At 42.3% G+C, this 17,819-nt stretch overlaps 1 protein-coding gene across 1 annotated transcript in view; it reads right to left on the bottom strand.

Moving 5' to 3' along the window:
* Positions 1 to 3,227: 3,227 nt before the first annotated feature.
* The window catches only part of RIN1 (Ras and Rab interactor 1), a 36,145-nt gene continuing 21,553 nt past the window's right edge, over positions 3,228 to 17,819 (bottom strand). The window contains exons 5-11 of the mRNA XM_063437685.1: positions 13,156 to 13,228; positions 12,232 to 12,323; positions 11,010 to 12,038; positions 9,844 to 10,149; positions 6,186 to 6,317; positions 5,645 to 5,781; positions 3,228 to 4,487 (exon numbers count right to left, since the gene is read on the bottom strand). Of these exons, the coding sequence (XP_063293755.1) occupies positions 4,179 to 4,487; positions 5,645 to 5,781; positions 6,186 to 6,317; positions 9,844 to 10,149; positions 11,010 to 12,038; positions 12,232 to 12,323; positions 13,156 to 13,228 (2,078 nt within the window). The 3' untranslated portion in view covers positions 3,228 to 4,178. The remainder of the gene's footprint in view (positions 4,488 to 5,644; positions 5,782 to 6,185; positions 6,318 to 9,843; positions 10,150 to 11,009; positions 12,039 to 12,231; positions 12,324 to 13,155; positions 13,229 to 17,819) is intronic.

Below are 17,819 nucleotides of genomic sequence, written 5' to 3' on the forward strand. Positions count from 1 at the left end.
CCGGCACGCTCAGAGCGCCGATGACGGCGGGCGCTGACCGCGGAATGCGGTCTTGTGTCCCGCCTAGCTCTGAGAGCGCGCCGCGCGTCACGCTCTTAAAGGGGAAGTGGGAGCCGAAAATCAAAACGGTCTCCCATTGCCCTGTCACCCCACACTCCCCATACTCTCACATTTTGGGGGCGTGGATATGACAGGGGCCAATCAAGAATAAGTTGAAGGTATTTAAACTTACCTCTCCCTTTACTCCCTGCCCTATCGTGGTTTCTATTGCAGTTCCCTTTAGCGCTTGTTGTGTTCAGTTGTGTTCCTTCGTATTGACCTTAGCTTTGTTTCTGACTACGTTATCTCTTTATCCTTATCTGTTCTGTTTGCCGGCTTGCTGTTTACTGTGTACCAGACCCCGGCTAGTCCTAGTTTACGCTGTCTTTGTGCCCTTGACCTCGGATCGTTCCTGACTCTGTCTCCTCTCATATACCTCGAGTCCGGCCATTCTAAGGTCCGGTAGACGTATCTCTCCTCTGTGTTGTCTTTTGTTGAGTTGAATCCTGCGAGTTGGGGTATATTTTCGTTACAGCACTGCCTTCACTCCAAACTTACTATCAAGCGGCACACCTCCTCAGAGTGGTGGACTGGCACGTACCCGACACCGATTAGCAATGGGTCAACCTAGAATGCGCACAAGTCAGGGAGTGAATACCTTGGGTCGCGTGGCTACTGAAACCTATACAGACGAGGGACATCCGGAGGCACCTGCTCATAGGGGCAACCCTACAAGTGTGGTCCACTATACGCTACAAGTTAGAACTAACGACTAACCCGACCCCGCTAGTCCCGGTGATCTACAACCCTGAGATTGCAGGTGTAGCGTTACTTACCTTATCCGGGGGCCGGCCGCGGTCCTCTTTTCAAGCCGCGCGCGGTCCTGCGGCTTGCACGAGCCGCGCGCGGCTCATCCGACTCTCCTAACAGGAGGACGGGCAGTGACCGCGAGATGCGGTCACGTGTCCCGCCTGCAGCTAAGAGCGCGCCGCGAGTCTCGGGCGTGCTCTTAAAGAGACAGTGGGAGCCTAAATTGCAAAAAGGCTCCCATTGGCTCCTGTCATGCCAATCACCCCATACACTTACCTGTTGGGGGTGTGGAAGTGACAGGAGCCAATCACATTAGTTTGAAGGCTACTTATACTCACCCTTTTCCCTTAGTTCCTTGCCCTATCGTGGTTTCTGCTACAGTTCCCTTTAGTGCTTGTTGTGTTCAGTTGTGTTTCTCCGTATTTGACCTTGGCTTCGTATTCTGACTTCGTTTTCGCTTTATCCTTGTCTGTACTGTTTGCCGGCTTGCTGATTCCTGTGTACCAGACCCCGGCTAGTTCTCGTTTACGCTGTCTCTTTGTGCCCTTGACCTCGGATCGTTCCTGACTCTGTACTTCTCCTATTATGTCGAGTCCGGCCACTCTAAGGTCCGGTAGACGTATCTCTCCTCTGTGCTGTCTTCTGTTTGGCTGGATCCTGCGTGTAGGGGTATATACTCGTTACAGCGGGAGGGCTGGCGCTGAGAGACGTGGCTGGGCTGGGAAGCCCGGACAAACCATACTTAGGGGACTGGTGCACGGGGGGTCAGTTGAAACCCCTGGAAACTTTAACCTCCCTGACACCCCCAACTGGGATGACCCGATTCAGATACCAACAAGTTCGGCATTTCTACCAATCCTTACCAGGCAAGAAGCTGGTACACAGGGCGTTGACCAGCTTCGAGGCCCTCTGCGCGGAGGGGAGGCGAATATCGAAGGGTGTCTCCACGCTGTACTCCATGTTACTGACTGCAACTCGGAGCCCCCCGGCGACATACTAATCTAACTGGGAACGAGCCACGGGTGTCACTCTCACGAGCCCTGATTGGGAGAAGATACACACCCTCACGCACCAAGGTACGACTAGTGCGAAATTGCAAGAGATGAACTATAAGCTCATGACTTGCTGGTATAGGACGCCCTCCCGACTCTCCCGGATGGGCCTGACACCAACGGCCAGCTACTGGAGATGTGAGGCGGATGACGGCACGGACCTACACATCTGGTGGTCCTGCCAACTCATAGAACCATTTTGGCAACAAATACACGCGAGGCTACGAGAGATACTAGACTCAGACATCCCAATGGAACCTCTACTGATGCTCCTCCACCACACTGCAATGCCCCTGGGGGTGTACAAGAGATCGCTTACGAGACACTTCTTAAATGCCGCCAAGAGCCTGATCCCGGCTCGCTGGAAGACAACTACTATACCAACGGTGGCTGACTGGATGGAGAAGGTAGAGGAAACATACAGCATGGAGAGCCTCACGGCGGACTTGAGAGGGATGGGGGAGAAATGCACCCGCCTCTGGGCTCCCTGGATCGAGTACATGGACCGTAGGCCTGCGGGGCGGCTGGCCTAATAGACGGGTGACCGACGGCGCACGGAGCTGGGACATGGGTTGCGGGGGTGCTGGCGGACTTCCCCCCCCCCCCCCCCCCACATCTCCCTTCCCTTCCCCCCCCCCCACTTTTTTTTTTTTTCTTCTCTCCCTTCCCACACAGGACTGACCTTACACCAACAATGCCCAGACAGATAACGGACACTGACCCGTTAACGCAGAGTGCGGGGCACGGGCTTCCGGGCGCGCACTTGGACCGTCCACGACAGCAGTACTGCCATTACATTAAGCCAAATACACGATCAGGACGAAGGCGGAGGAAGGGGTTAGACCCCCCAGACAAGATACCCTTAACCCAACCTTCCCCCATAGGGACGTAAAGAAAACGTTCTAGAGTTCAGTTTGTGCAGTTGCGCTCGGTTGTTCAGTTTAACACAGAAGCTGGGAGAGGGAATACAAACATGAAAAAGGGAGCTAGCATTACCGTATGTATTGTAATATACTTGGATTCTGTAAGCTTTCAAGTTGTTTATTTCCTGTACACATGTATACTATGCTTCAATAAAAACGAAGATTGCCAAAAAAAAAAAAAACAACAAGTTATGACATTATTTAATGTTGCCTCACATATAAACATTTCTATATTATAAATGTGTAAATAAGCATCAAATATTCTCAATTTTAAATATACAGCAATATATATCTTTAAAGGCACATCAATTGTATGGTTTATTAAAGGGGAACAGTCACTTTTCTAGAAACTGCACCATTGGTTAACTTGTGTTAACTTTTTTCACGTGATGGTTTTTGTTTTTTTTAAGGTACACTTTTAACTCGGGTACTAGAGAGCTAAGATGGACATGGTTACAATTTTTTACACATATGTTAAATTTTGTTGATGAGCAGATATACTATTAAAAATCCTGGAAATGCCCATTCCCCTGTATAATATAGGACCATAATACTAACAATATATAATAGAATGTAATAGGTATTCATTTTTTAATATTTTTTTTCACACAGAAAAGCAAATCTGCAGTGAAAACGTGCAAAACAGCAAAGTAATCACAATGTAAAAAGTGCCATCCTTGGGAGCATGTGGTCGTAATTCAGGTGAACCTAGGATCCCACTTTAATACTGGTATTATCCATTTTCGAAACTAACACTCATGATATGTACAATTGTCGAGTCTTGACGTGTTAATAAATGTAGATGTATGGAAAAACCTTTCAGCTGGAATAGTAAACTAATACAGTGGAACACTGCTTTTCTGAACAAAATACAAAATCAACAGTAAAGCTTCTGCTTTCAGACAGGAAACTGTCAGACGAGATGGTTCATTTGGCATTTATCCGACATCAAAATCTTTGTTTCCATGACGTTTGCATGTTCTGTGAAGCCTCAGATGCCAAAGTTGTTTTGCAACCTTTAAACAAAATATTTAGTTATCTTAGTAAACTTTGTGTGTGTTATGCTGATGTGCTGGGCCCTACCACAAGAATAATGTAAGGATGGGTGGTGACATCAAAGAGATCTTTAGGACCATAGGTTGACACCAGGTGGAAAGTCCTGAAAGGTATAACACAACATTTGATGTTTACTCATTGATTTAACTTTGTTATCTAATCAGTCAAATCCATTGTATCCAGTTAGACTGGGGATATTATCTGATAGTTTTTACTCTGTAAGTGTTTAAGAATATAATTTCAAAATAATTTCTTTAAACATGGTGGATGTTCTTTTCTGCATTTCCATTACAAAATGTCAAAGGCCATTTGCTAAATGCTGAGAGAGTTCCTGTTCTTTGCTGTCATCCAGGCGTTGATAACAAAAGTAGAAACTGGACCCAGCCTCCTTCAGCTTGCCTTTTATTTCCTGAGGCCGGCATTCAGGAGTTAAGATCTGCTGATCCTCACCAGAGTGAAGGACAATGGCATACTCGTCCGGGAAGAGAGGTTTGAATTTCAGGGCACAGAGATGTTTGAGGTCAGCCACTGTCTGAGAAGGTCGCAGCAGTATGGTCTTAGTGGTACAGCCATTAATCGGGTCTTGATGGGCAACTCGTAGAAAGTTCTGGAACAAGGAACCAGGTGGATGATTAGGTAAATTCCCCTCAACATAACTCATCATCAGTAACCCACCATCACCTTTTTTATTTAACTACATTCATTCTGCTTCTATTTTTCCAACCCACTCTTTCATATTTCCCTCTCAAAAAGTATCTTTCTATTTCCCACATCATTATCGCACTGGTTTCTTCAGCATCATTCCTATTTCTACTAAATAATATTCAGATATCCAGTTTCTGTTACATTTCTTCTTTTCTATAACAGATGCCCAAGTAACCATTATTTTCTTGCAAACACAAGACTTAGAATTTCTTCCCTTGTTATTTCATCTCATTCATACCTTAATTTCTCACACAACAATCCCATGCTCCTTTTTATTTACTAATGTAACAATTATTTGTGTGAGGGGCAAAATAAGGCCGTATAAGAATTAAATGGGGAAATAAGTCGGTTGGGGTGTGCCGGGACCGACGTCGTGGTAGGCCTGTAATAAAAGAGGGCCCACCCATGAGGTGTAATGAGAGTATAGATAGAGGGAGTGGAGGGTGGGGACATGCGAGTCGCTGAAAAACGTGCGAGACGGAAGAAGGTGAGTAGGGGGGTTTAAATAGGGTCACATGCCCCTCCCACAACTGCAGGCCAAGCCCTTTACATTTATCCATAATGCCACATGTTCATTGCTTCATACGCAACTGCAACATTTGCAGTTCACTCCAGAATGCATGTTTATTATAAGAATCATGTTTTTACATATCCACCAATATGTGTAAATAAATAATACACATATTGGTGGATATGTAAAAGTGTAGTTCGAGGACAAATACCGAAATATAAGTAAATCTGGAGCAGCATTCTGTTGGTTCCCATGATTGCTCCATTTTAAAAAAAATCTAAACATCTCACTGAATAACATATTTTATCTTCCATATAGACTCCTCTGTCAAATAACAACATAACTCTTACTAATTTGTTACATGTCATTATGTCTACATGAATCTAGAATATTTTCTTCTATTTCATTTTCTTTATATTTAACATACAGCCTTATTTATCACACTCTCTTTCCTCGTTTTACTCTGTGTAAAGGTACTGATTATTTCTTTATCACGCTGCCTGCCTCAGAACGCTATATGATGTACATAACCCGTTAAGGTAAGGTACCTGCAAATCGTTCAGTGACGGTAAGCCTTGTCTTCTACGATGCCATTCTCTTAGTGACAGTCCAGTGTCCTGAGGGTGGGTGTGTAGCAACGAGAGAACAGACAGTGCTGCAGACAGACTGGTAAGGTAATAGCCACCTAGTTGAAGAGGAAGAGTAACAGCTGTGACTAGTATAAAAAATAAGGACTGGAAGACATGAAAAACAGAACAGGGGAGTGTAATTAGACAATACAGATCAGGGAGGTCCGTAGTAAACAGGCAAGTTGGGGAAGAGAAAACAAGAAAAGGGCAAATGGTAGACTTGCAAATGGTAACAGTGGAATGATAAAATGACATGGTGTATCTGAAAAGGAGCAGAGACTACAGAAAAACAGATGAGGTAATTCATTGAATCGGAATGGGAACCAAGACAAAGAGAGACACATCACTAACAACTACAAAAGCACAGACATCTGATGGAACACAATACAGACTTTATTGCCTTTCTTAAATCCAGCCATAATCACAGTGACACAAACACCATGACAGCTTCTCCACTTACCTTCCCCCATCAGGGCATTCTGGGGTAGAAGTTCTGCTGTATAGTAAGTGTGCGTTAGAAGCTGAGGCATATCACACAGTGCCAGCACGTAGCACAGGGCAGGAAGGAACTCATCGGCACCACATGCATCATCTGTAGGAGATGAAGAACATGATCAGAATGTATTGCTTTCCTACAGATATCTCTTTTTTTTTTGCCCATGCTCCTTACCTATACCTTCATGATTATTTACTGAAGTGAGAATTGTCAGGAATTCAATGTGAATTCCACAGTCCAAAGTAGCTAAACTGGAAAAATTCTCCAAACAACTATGTTTCCAGTTTGACAAATGTGGCCTTAAATTTCAAATGTAATTTAGTTTACTTAATATCCATACAAGTCGTAGATGAAGCTGTCCTAGTAGATGCAGAAATTGTAAAGAGAAACCTGAAAATTAGCAGCTATGTGATATATCAATTTCATCTCTTTATCTCTCTTGTATTCATAATATCCATTATTTGTTTTTTTTAGAACAGCTGCATACCTGCCAAGTGGCACTATTAAGTTGAAGAAGTCCCTATTTTGGACCCTCTATTCTAATGTCCCTCTTTTCTAGGAATTTCATATTGTTAGTGTGTCTAAGTGTATAACATGGCTCCAGAGCAATAATTCTCACAGTAATGTGTCTTTAACCCTTTAAGGACATGCCATTATGTCCTAACTATATCAGGCTTTAATCTTTTAGGGCAGGGGTACCCAACCCAGTCCTCGAGTATCTCCTTACGGTCCAGGATTTAGGGATCACCCTGTTGTGTCTAAAGTGTTGTTCTTTTTGTTTTGTTTTTCTAAAAGCTCCTTAGAGACAACTGGGCAATCCCTAAATCCTGGACTGTTAGGGGGTACTTGAGGACTGGTTGGGAACCGCTGCTTAAGGGCATAATGATACATCCTGCATATTTGTTGTATGTAGGGTTACATTTCTGCTCAGACTAGGGAGCCCAATGTATCAATTTACATGAGCAGTTTGCAGCTCTAGAAGCCAGCGCTCAGACACATTTTTTTCTGGACCTTAGGTTGCTCAGGAGAGACTCCCCAGGGTCCCAATAGACCCTGACAGGGCCTTATTGCCTGTACCCAATCAATTTTGACCAGTGCTGTGCTTTGCCATCTGCCCAGCACCAATCTCTGCACAATTTGCTGGGAATCAGGGCTCCATTCAGAATAAGGCTAAATGTAATTCTGAAAACAGCCAGTAGATGGTGACAACATACCACAATTTACTGTGTTAAATCCAATTTCTAATATGAGAATTTTTATTAGCAGTGGGTTACCTTAGGGTTACTGTTGGGGTTAATGGTTGGGTTAGGGTTAGCTAAAGAGTTAAGGTTACTGTAGGGTAAAGGTAAGGTAAGGGTTAAAGGGACACTATAGTCACCAGAACAACTACAGCTTATTGAATTTGTTCTGGTGTGTAGAATCATTACCTTCAGGCTTTTTGCTGTAAACATTGTCTTTTCAGAGAAAATGCAGTGTTTACATTACAACCTAGTGATAATTTCACTGTCCACTCCTTAGATGGCTGTTAGAGATCCTTCCTGGGTCATGGCAGCCTAAAATGCATCCAAACATTCAGTATCTCCTCCCTCTGCATGCAGACACTGAACTTTCCTCATAGAGATTCATTGATTCAATTCATCTCTATGAGGAGATGCTGATTGGCCAGGGCTGTGTTTGAATCATGCTGGCTCTGCCCCTGATCTGCCTCTTTGTCAGTCTCAGCCAATCCTATGGGGAAGCATTGTGATTGGATCAGGCTACCACTTCTGATGATGTCAGCAGACTGCTTATTTTTCTGAGTATAACAGCATGCAGAGTTACAGCTTCTGGCTTGAATACAGTAAGATTTTGCTATATTTATGGAGGCATGAGGGACCCAGGGGGGCTAGATGGTGGTTTTAACACTATAGGGTTAGAAATACGTGTTTGTGTTCCTGACCCTACAGTGATTCTTTAATGCTGGGTATGGTTTATTGTTGTCTATGGTTAGGAATAGTGTAGGGTTAAGGATAAGATTAGAGTAGGGTTGGAGTTAGTGGAAGCAGTAGGTATGGGGTATGGGGTATGGTTGGTACAGAGTTAGTGTGGGCGTTGGGTAGGGTTAGTGTTAACTATCAAAAATTAATTTAGATTTTAGACACAATAATCAGGACTGATATATGAATCTATTTTGAGTTCTTTTTAATTAGTTGCACTGGGGTTTTTTTTTACAATTTGTTCCAATTTATAAAAATGTATTCACATGTAATATTGTGTTAGGTAAACATACAGGATATTAAACAAAAGCTCACATTCAAGGATTTTTATTGGTTCAGAACGTGGACAATTACATCCGTCTTTAAGCGGTTAAACTACAATAAATGTGTTTAGAAATCAGCCTGTGTAAATGAGATACATTGTTCTTGTGCTAAATTACATTTTATTTGCTTAAATTCCTATTAGTAACTCATGTACAAGGGGTCTATTAAAGAAACAGCAAGCAGGTGAAGTGCACACGCCAGATGATAAGATTTTATAAAACTACACAGTTCAGTGTTGCAGCAGGCCTCAGCCTGTAGAATATTGCATATTCTTTGTTTCTATTGATTATTTATGGATGTATGGATTGACATAAGTAACAGATGGTATTAATAAATCACAAGGCTTTCTTTGTATAAGAAGTCTGAAATGTGGATTGGGGGTCTTGTCCTTATATGGCTAGAGTATAATCTGACGTCAGTATGGGCACATCTATATAGTAACTTAAAGGGACATGAGATCTCTCTCTCTTGGCTCTACTTGCTATACAGTTATGTAACGATGTAACTCTCGCTTCAGGAGTCCAGCAATTACCATCTGCTGTTAAACATCCATGATCATGTAACATCCTTTGTTGTTTTATTATGTATCAGTAACGAAGAATAAACCGTAAGAAACCGTAAGTCAGATTGCGTATTAGTACTTTTCATCAATATAGACGTATATTAATCTGACGAGCCTTTGACCCAATACTATATATACAAAAGACGTATATTATTATTATTATTATTTTATTATTTATATAGCGCCATCAGATTCCGTAGCGCTGTACATATCAATCAACTGGAAAAAGACACAGAAGAAGTGAAGTTATTACACAGCCCAACATCCTGTATTTGATATTTAATGGTATAATGGCCTGGGATATTTAGTAAGAATTGGGAATTTCAGATTTAAGGCCAGAGAAGCCGAGCTGGAAGCAAAGCTGATTTGGATAATCTCTCCAGTTTGACTACTTTAGCCTTAAATTTGAAATTCACTTTTAGTTCCTGAAGATTCTCCCTTTAGTGAATAACCCTGTGAATGTTACAGTAATCAGATGGACCCATTTTGTCCATCAGAGAACTAAAGATAACAATAGTCCACAGTCTCTTTAGCTGCCAGCATTGTTGTCTATAGGACGTGATTATAAGAAAGATAAATCATTTGCCTATGAATAGAAAATATATTATTAACCTGGTATAATTTTACTTTCTCCGTACCAAATGCATGCCTTGAAACTAATGTAATGAATAGTTTAGGTCCCCATCATTTTATACTAATTTTCACCCTACCATGGAATGAAATGAACAGTGTGTTGCAACATTCTTTCACCATCTCTCACCTTGCTGGGAATCTATGCTCCTGTAGACACCTCGGCAAGCTTGGAGCAACTGACGAACCTTATCATACGGTGAATATTTTTCCTGCATTCTCAGCAGCTTCTGACGAATCTTCTCCAGGTCGTGGGCTGCAGGAGATCCTAGTGATACACCAAGAAGAGATGGACCTCCTCTTTTTACCACCTGCATGTTTTTTCCAAGTCTCTCTAACTCTCCACTTTCCTCCAGTCCTTTTTGGAATTCATTCACAAGGTGAGACTTCAAAGGCTTCAAAATAAGACGATGAAGCGACTTCTCTATGATACGGTCTATGAAGCAAGTAACAAAAGTAAGTTCTTTAATCCTTTAACTTGTATCATATCTATAAAAGCCAAGGGAAGACAGCTTCTAGAGGTGTGTTTAACCCTGCAAAACTGCAATATTTTACATTGCAAGGTTACATCTACGGGGACTACACCCAGACCAGTTCATTGAGATGAAGTAGTCTGAGTGCAATTTGTTGTCTTTTAAATATTTATATATACACATGTAAAAGAAAAGTATATTTCCATGTAATACATACACGGAAGTGGTTGTTTTTTTTCTCTCTAAAATATATATTTTAATTAAATATTATCCTATTTTACACTTTCCACATCCGTATACATAAAGATGACACTCTGCAATTTGGTTCCTCCACTTAAAGGGAAACTATAGTGCCCTCCTCCCTCCCCGTGGTGCAGAAGGGGATAAAAACTCCTTCTATCACTTACCTCAGTCCAGCACCGATGTCCCTCGGTGCTGGCTTGGGGTCCGCCTCCACTTCTCCCTGGTCACATTATGTCCATGCTCGCATTAGGATTTCACCCATAGGAAAGCTTTATACAATACTTTCCTAAAGGGATTTGAGTGATGCTGGATGTCCTTTTGCTTAGCTTGAGGACGTCCAGCGTCAGGCGAGAAAAAGTCACCTAGTGACACAGAAGTCCCTCTAGTGGCTGTGCTGTACCTTTTTAACCCATAAAGGTAATTATTGTAATTAATTGCTGGGTTAAGGGGACTGAGAAGTGCACCCAGACCACTTCAATGAGCTGAAGTTGAAGTGGTCTGGGTGCCTGTAGTGTCTCTTGAAAGACACTGTATTAATTTCCATAGTATATGAATTTCAATATTTTGTTGTCCATTTTACCTTCATCCTCAGAAGAAAGCATCTCAAGTTCTAATCCAGAGCTTGTTTTCAATACATTCTTCATCTTGTCCATAAATTCTCTGACTTCCTTTAACACAGATTTATGAGATTCCTCTTTAACTTCTGTCCCCTTCTCTTTTTCATCCACAACTTTACTTTCTTCTAGCCTTTTTAGAAACCCTTGCAGTTCTTTTCCAAATTCTGTATTGACATCTCTCCCCATCTCTTCTATAAACATAAGAATCTTCCTCTCTGGAGACAGAAGAGATAAGAAAGCCCCACTAACTGCTCGAAATGAAGAACGTCCACTGCGCTTTTTTTTCCTTCTTGTTAGCTGCGGAGAAAACTTTCCTCCATCCTCTGATGTCCCCTCTTCTGCACTGCTAACAGATGCACTATCCTGTTCTTCCAAAACTGTGCTGCCATTTAAATGGGGTTCTGACATCTCTTTTGATTCTGTTGTTTTCATGACAGACAGAGGAACATTATAGTCTGACAAATCTATGGAGCGCACTGGAGGTTTCTTCAACCCCAACTCAATACTGCCTTTACTAAAGCTCTTTTTCAGTCTCTGTCTTAGAGATGACCGAGGTTTTATATACTCTTGATCTTCAGTTGCCTCATTTCTATGATCAGAGTCAGCTCCCTGAGATGTCACCACTGTCACAACCTCCTCTTCCTCTTCTACTACTTCCTGGGAAGGCACAGGTGGAGGGGGGTCTAGAGGTGGTGAAAGTGATCCAGAATTTTCTGTTGATACCCGAACCTTGATGCTTTTCTGGAAGTGGGAACGTTTAATTGCCCCAGGTTCCTTAGTTTTGAAGAGAGGATTTAAGAAGAAGAGGGCACCCTCTTTACCTCCACTAGATACTTCATGTGGGCTCCGTGTTTTAAGAGCAGGAAGAATGCTTGGAGTTACTGAATCTGGGAGATCTGTGGGAGTTGGGGTAAGAGGTGGGGTAGAAGAGAGAGAAGAGCCACCTGACGTTGTAGGTGGATCTCGAGCATTGAGTGAGGAGCTCCAAAACTCTATTTAGGAGAAGTAAGGAATAAAAATTATAAATTAATTAAAAAGGAATATAAAACTACAAGTAGGAAATTTAAATAAATAAATTCAAAAAAAAAAAGATCTGTACTACAAGATGGTAATCACATAGACATCTAAAATATAGTTAAGACAACATAATAAATACAAAAACCACAAATAGTGTTATCGACTTACCAAGTCCAAGGTGAGATATTGCCTCTAGCTGTTTCCGTGAAGTCACTTTCTCTATGGCTGCTGGGAGTCTAAGAGTGTGGGGGAGAACATCCCTGGAAAGTGAACACACAAAATTAGAAGGAAAAAAGCATAAAATGAAAGAGCATGTGAAACATTAGTATATGAGTAAAATATAGAGACTGAATCACAAAACATGGGGGGAAATGATTCTTGGGGTATAGGAATACTAAAAGGTGTTCTCAATAGGTGCCAATGATGACCCTAAAAATCCATAATACTCCAAAGAAAATCCAATATTCTTCATTAGTAACACTCCAAAACGTTACTTGAGTTGAAGAATGTCTACAAGTTTTTTGCTCACATCTAATTGCACTTGACTTATTCCAAGATTATGTAATCAAGCCTTTAATAGCCAGAGGCAAAATAAGTTTAAAAAGTAGAGGTGTGTTTATGCTCTTAAATATTTGAGTTTCATAATATATAAACTGCACAATTATACAATGAATAGTTTGTGTAATGCATTTAGAACGATGCCATGGTGGATTTGCCACCATTCATAATGTATTAAAATGTGATCCTTGGAAAAAAAGAAGAAACAAAAATACTCACTTGGAATGTGTCTTTTCTGTAGCAAATGCTACAGTTTTAATCCTACTATAGTGACATTCACTTACTCAATCGTAGTGCACAGTGCTCACTATACCCACTTTCAAAAATTGCGGGTTGTGAATAGGAGCAAAATTAGAAGAGAACCATTTTCCTAATCCTAGGTTCTTTATATAAACATGGTACCTGGAATCAACTTTTAAACTGATATTAAAATTGTTTCGTTAGAACGAAGAAGTAGCCATTTACAAAAATATTAGAGACATCGAAACCACTTAAAATGACTCTGCTGGAATATCATTCATTTCTCAGTCTTACCTTTCACTACTGTAAAAAGATACTAGTCTGATAAGGTCTGGGAATGTTAGTGTTGACTGTTCCAATGAAAAACCTATGTAGGAAAAAAAACACGTAGCATTAGAGACAGTCGAGAACTGCGTGACAACTATGCTGGGAGAGAGTCAATAGAATGGCTGCTCTAATGAAAAAAGTTATCATACAAACTTAAATGACATAAGAGAGCACATATTGTGATTCCACCTAAGAAGCACATATTATCTTCCGCTCTTAAAATCCTGTATTACTGCACTAAATACTAGTGACTGCAAACTAGTGGTTTTGTTCTAACATATTGTCCAACTTTTGTGTTGGCAATACCAGTTTCAAAGTCAAAACACACCCATATATACTGGTATTCAATACTGCACTCACTACAGTTGTGATGCTGTACACTTTTCTATACTCTTCACTCTCAGCAAATAATAGGTGGTACAGCACAACTAAGTAGCAGCTTAGCCACAATTAGTATATGCAGTGGGTCCTTCTCTATATCCAGAAAGCCTCAATACTATTTATGGCTTCCAGGAGAATGTCCTTCTTCTGGGACCAAATGCCCCTTTAACGCATTTATACTGTAATTTCTGTATATTCTTGGAGCTCAGCATTTTTGGTGTATGAATATGTTGTAAAATATAGTATGTGGGGGGCGGGGCCGAACTGCTAAGAGGAGCAAACGCATGTCGCTGCTGCTCCCGCAACTACACTTACCTAAAGCTGATTCCTGACAAGCGGAGGCTGTGACCTGACTCACTGTGGCAACTAAACGACAGGGGACACCGAGACCTGCGAGAAGACACCACACAAGTGGACTCTGGCACCGATCCCGAACCCCTCAATGTTACGGCCTACAAGCATGGCGGCAATGGGAGAGACGGCCGCTCTCCCACCGCCCACACGTGCAGCACGGCTGAGTTGGAACCCCCGTTCCCCCCCTATGGACCGGTGGGGGTTATCCCGCCTACCCAACACACTTGACCACACAAACTGCAGCTACCCATCCAGGCCTGGGCTCCGGAGGCTGCGGGCCCAGCAAAATGGCGGACGCAATGCATCCCACGAGACCTGCACACACACGACTGCAGCCCACAAGCCTGGACCTGATATTCTGCCCCAGCAATGAGAAATAACTGCCCACCCGGGCCGAGGGTCAAAAGGAGGTTACCTCCACCGCATCGCCCACAACGCCGGAGGCCCGACCGCCGCAGGCGGCGACGAAACACCGGGGCTTTCCGAGGCGCCCATGCAGGGAAAAACTCGGCCTCCATGAGCACCCGAGTTTGTGGCACCAGGATGCAGACCCCACACAGAGCCTGGGTCCATGGGAGGGCCTTGCCATCCTCGCACTTCAACCACACTCTACAGACCCTCCAGGCTCCCATCTGCACAATACTGCGCGACGGACTTCAGCATCCACCTACTTTCAGCCTCCCACCCCTGGGCATCGGCTGATCTGCTCTATCCCTGGACTGCACCCACGCACTACAGGCACACAGAGCGGCGCAGTTCATGTGGAAAGGTCTCCCTGTCAGGCCTGAAGGAGACCGAAGCAAAATCTCACTACCTGTAGGCATCTGAAGAATGGACACTGAACCTTAATTAGCAGCCCAGTGGTTTTTATTTTATTTTTACAGCTGAACGTTTATGTGTTTGATTGACACTTACCTAAAGTTCCGTGATACTCAGTGACATTCCAGACAGACGGCATTGTTCACTTATGTATAACTATAAGATATGTCTCTTATCTATACCCGGCTAAATATATTATACAACGCAGAGCATATCCTGACTAAAGATACATGTTGCGTGCCACTTACCTGTTTAACCCTACCCAGTAGTCGGATGTACACAGTGAATAGGTCATATAGTGACTACCTAGCATGTTCCAATATGTTGTCTTGAACGAGTACCTGTGCCCGACGTACTGTCGGGAATTGGGCAAATGCAGTTGAACGTTGCATAGTTAAGCTTACTCTATTTACAGTTTATTCTTGGAATTATTGATGAGCCTCTTGCCATTGTTTGTAGTGTACACTTGATTACCCAGGGACACTCATACACGTTTACCACTCAGCCATCCGCCAGTTAATCATACAATAATGTAAAGCATTACCAAGTTTAGTCAGCATGCATACTACAGGGTCTAGCAAATATTTCACTGCTGAATATTACTTTCATACCTCAACCATGTACCTGCCAAGCATAGGCTAAGTTCTATGCCACCCCATTATTACGACCTTAGCGAGTTGACCTGTAATTAAGCAACCAAGCACTAAATTAAGTTACCACTATATCGTATCATAAAAGCCTGTTCAGCATTCAACTTGTTACAAGTTCTGTTTATTAAAACAACAAAATGTGCAATGTCTTTCCATGCCACGCTAATGTTATGATATGTCTACATCTCTGCTTACACCAGCTATTGTGGCAGTGTAAACATGTTTGTACTCACTATGCACAAATAAAATAAAGATTGACAAAAAAATATATAGTATGTGTGTTTTTAATTTTGTGTGACTAAAATTGTTTCCTCTTTTTTTATTTATTCTCACAAACAATTTTTATTGAGTTAAAAGAACAACCAACAGGGTAAGCACTGCAACAGAAGTCAAAATAGCATTAAAGTTTTCATCATTGCACAAGACAGGCCAGTACCTCATTTTACTAACATAAAAGGATATTAGAGGCAAACATATGCAAAGTGAGCCTTGCAATAGAAGTCAAAACAAGATCAAATATTTCTCCCTTGTGCAAAACAGGTCAGCACCTAATTTATAAACACATTTTTTATGCAGGCAACGAAAACTACCACTGGCTATTAGAAAGAGTCTGGAATAGGTCCAGACTACAAGGTTTACCGTTGTTCCTAATTACTTTTTCATCTACATGCCAACCTATCAATAAATCATCTATATAATGTTCCAGTCTAACTCTGCTCCAACTGTATCTCCAACCATATCCCCTATAACAATTATACCCTCTGACCATTTGACATATTAATATGCTATTGTGTAAATTAAAATTGTAACCACTAAACCACCTGGCAGGCCTCCTAATGTGATCGTTTGCATACATGCTCTCTGGATAGTAAGGCTGTGGTGGTCCAACTACTACTATAGCAGTTTCTATAATATCATATGCTCTTCCAAACCAAAAATATTAAAATATGATGTACCTATATGAATGCATTATGAAAATAACGATTTCATCATTATGTCTATTTATGTTAATACAATGGATTGCTATCCCATTAAAGGAACAGGAATGCAACATTTTAATGGACCTTAGAGCACTGTGGCCCATTCTAACCCATCTGGGCTCTAAAGAAGCCAGCCAGGGACACTCAGTTACGGTTACCAGTGTCAAAATTGTTTAGAGCGAGCCACAACAGACTCCCAGAGTCCCGTTGAAAACAGTGAACCAGGCTGTGTATAAACTTGCAGCAGTCGTGGTCAAGGGATTATGGAAAAGACTAGAATGAGATGTTCCTGATTGTAGAATCTTATCCTAGTGTGCAACTTCAGATAGACCCACTAAACAGTGCAACGAGGGACAGTTAAAAAAAATAACCAGCTTTGTTAGTTTTATTTTTTGTTATATAATTTATGCAAATATTTTAATGCACTATCTAATATTAATTAAAATACACAGATAATCACAAGGCAACATATAACAGATACAATGTCATTACAACAGAACTTAAATGAGATGCAGTGCAGGGATGTGGCCACTTGGTGGCTCTGCAACTTAATCATGCTAGGATAGTGATGGCAAACCTTTTTGAGCCTGAGTGCCCAAACCGCAATACATGCCAACTTTTTTTCCCTCAAAGTGCCAACACGGCAATTAAAACCTAAATACTGAGGTTTAAGTTTAGAAAAAACAACTCATACAGTTTTCCGAACTAATTAACATCTTTTGTTTTAAAAGAAGAACACAACAGAGAGTTCAATGATACAAATTTTAATTTTGACACACACACACACAGACAGACTGCTGAATACACACACAGACAGACTGCTGAGTACACACAGACTGCTGAAAACATACACACACACACAGACACACACACAGACTGCTGAATACACACAGACCCACATAATGCATTGAGGGGTGCAGTGTATGTGTTTGTGTGTACGGGTGCGGAGTGTGTGTGGAGTGCTGTGTGTGTGTGTGGAGTGGTGTGTGTGTGTGGGGTTTGGTGTGGGATGCTGTGTGTGTGAGAAGTGCTGTGTGTGTGGGGATGGGGCTGCTGTGTGTGGAGTGTTGTGTGTGTGTGGAGTGCTGTGTGTGTGGGGGGTGCTGTGTGTGGAGTACGTGGGTGTTGGGGTTGGTGCACGTTGGGGGGGAGTGCTGTGTGTGTGGGGGAGAGGTGCTGTGTGTGAGGAGGGTAAAGATACAAAAATAATATATATATATCCCGCTCCCTTCTTCTTACCTTTGATTAAGGGGGGGAGGGGGGAACAGCTAGCCCTGGTGGTCCTCCTGAGCAACGCTGTGTGGAGCGTTGCCATGGGAACGTGCGGCAACGCTCCACACAGCCTGCTCGCGGGAGGACAGGATAGCTGCTTCCTAGATCCCTCCACCTGCCTCCATGTCCTCCCGATACGGAAGAAGAGTAGGCGCCTGCTGTTTTGGACAGGCAG

The sequence above is a fragment of the Pelobates fuscus genome, chromosome 12 (assembly GCF_036172605.1).
Source record: "Pelobates fuscus isolate aPelFus1 chromosome 12, aPelFus1.pri, whole genome shotgun sequence".
Lineage (NCBI taxonomy): Eukaryota > Metazoa > Chordata > Amphibia > Anura > Pelobatidae > Pelobates > Pelobates fuscus.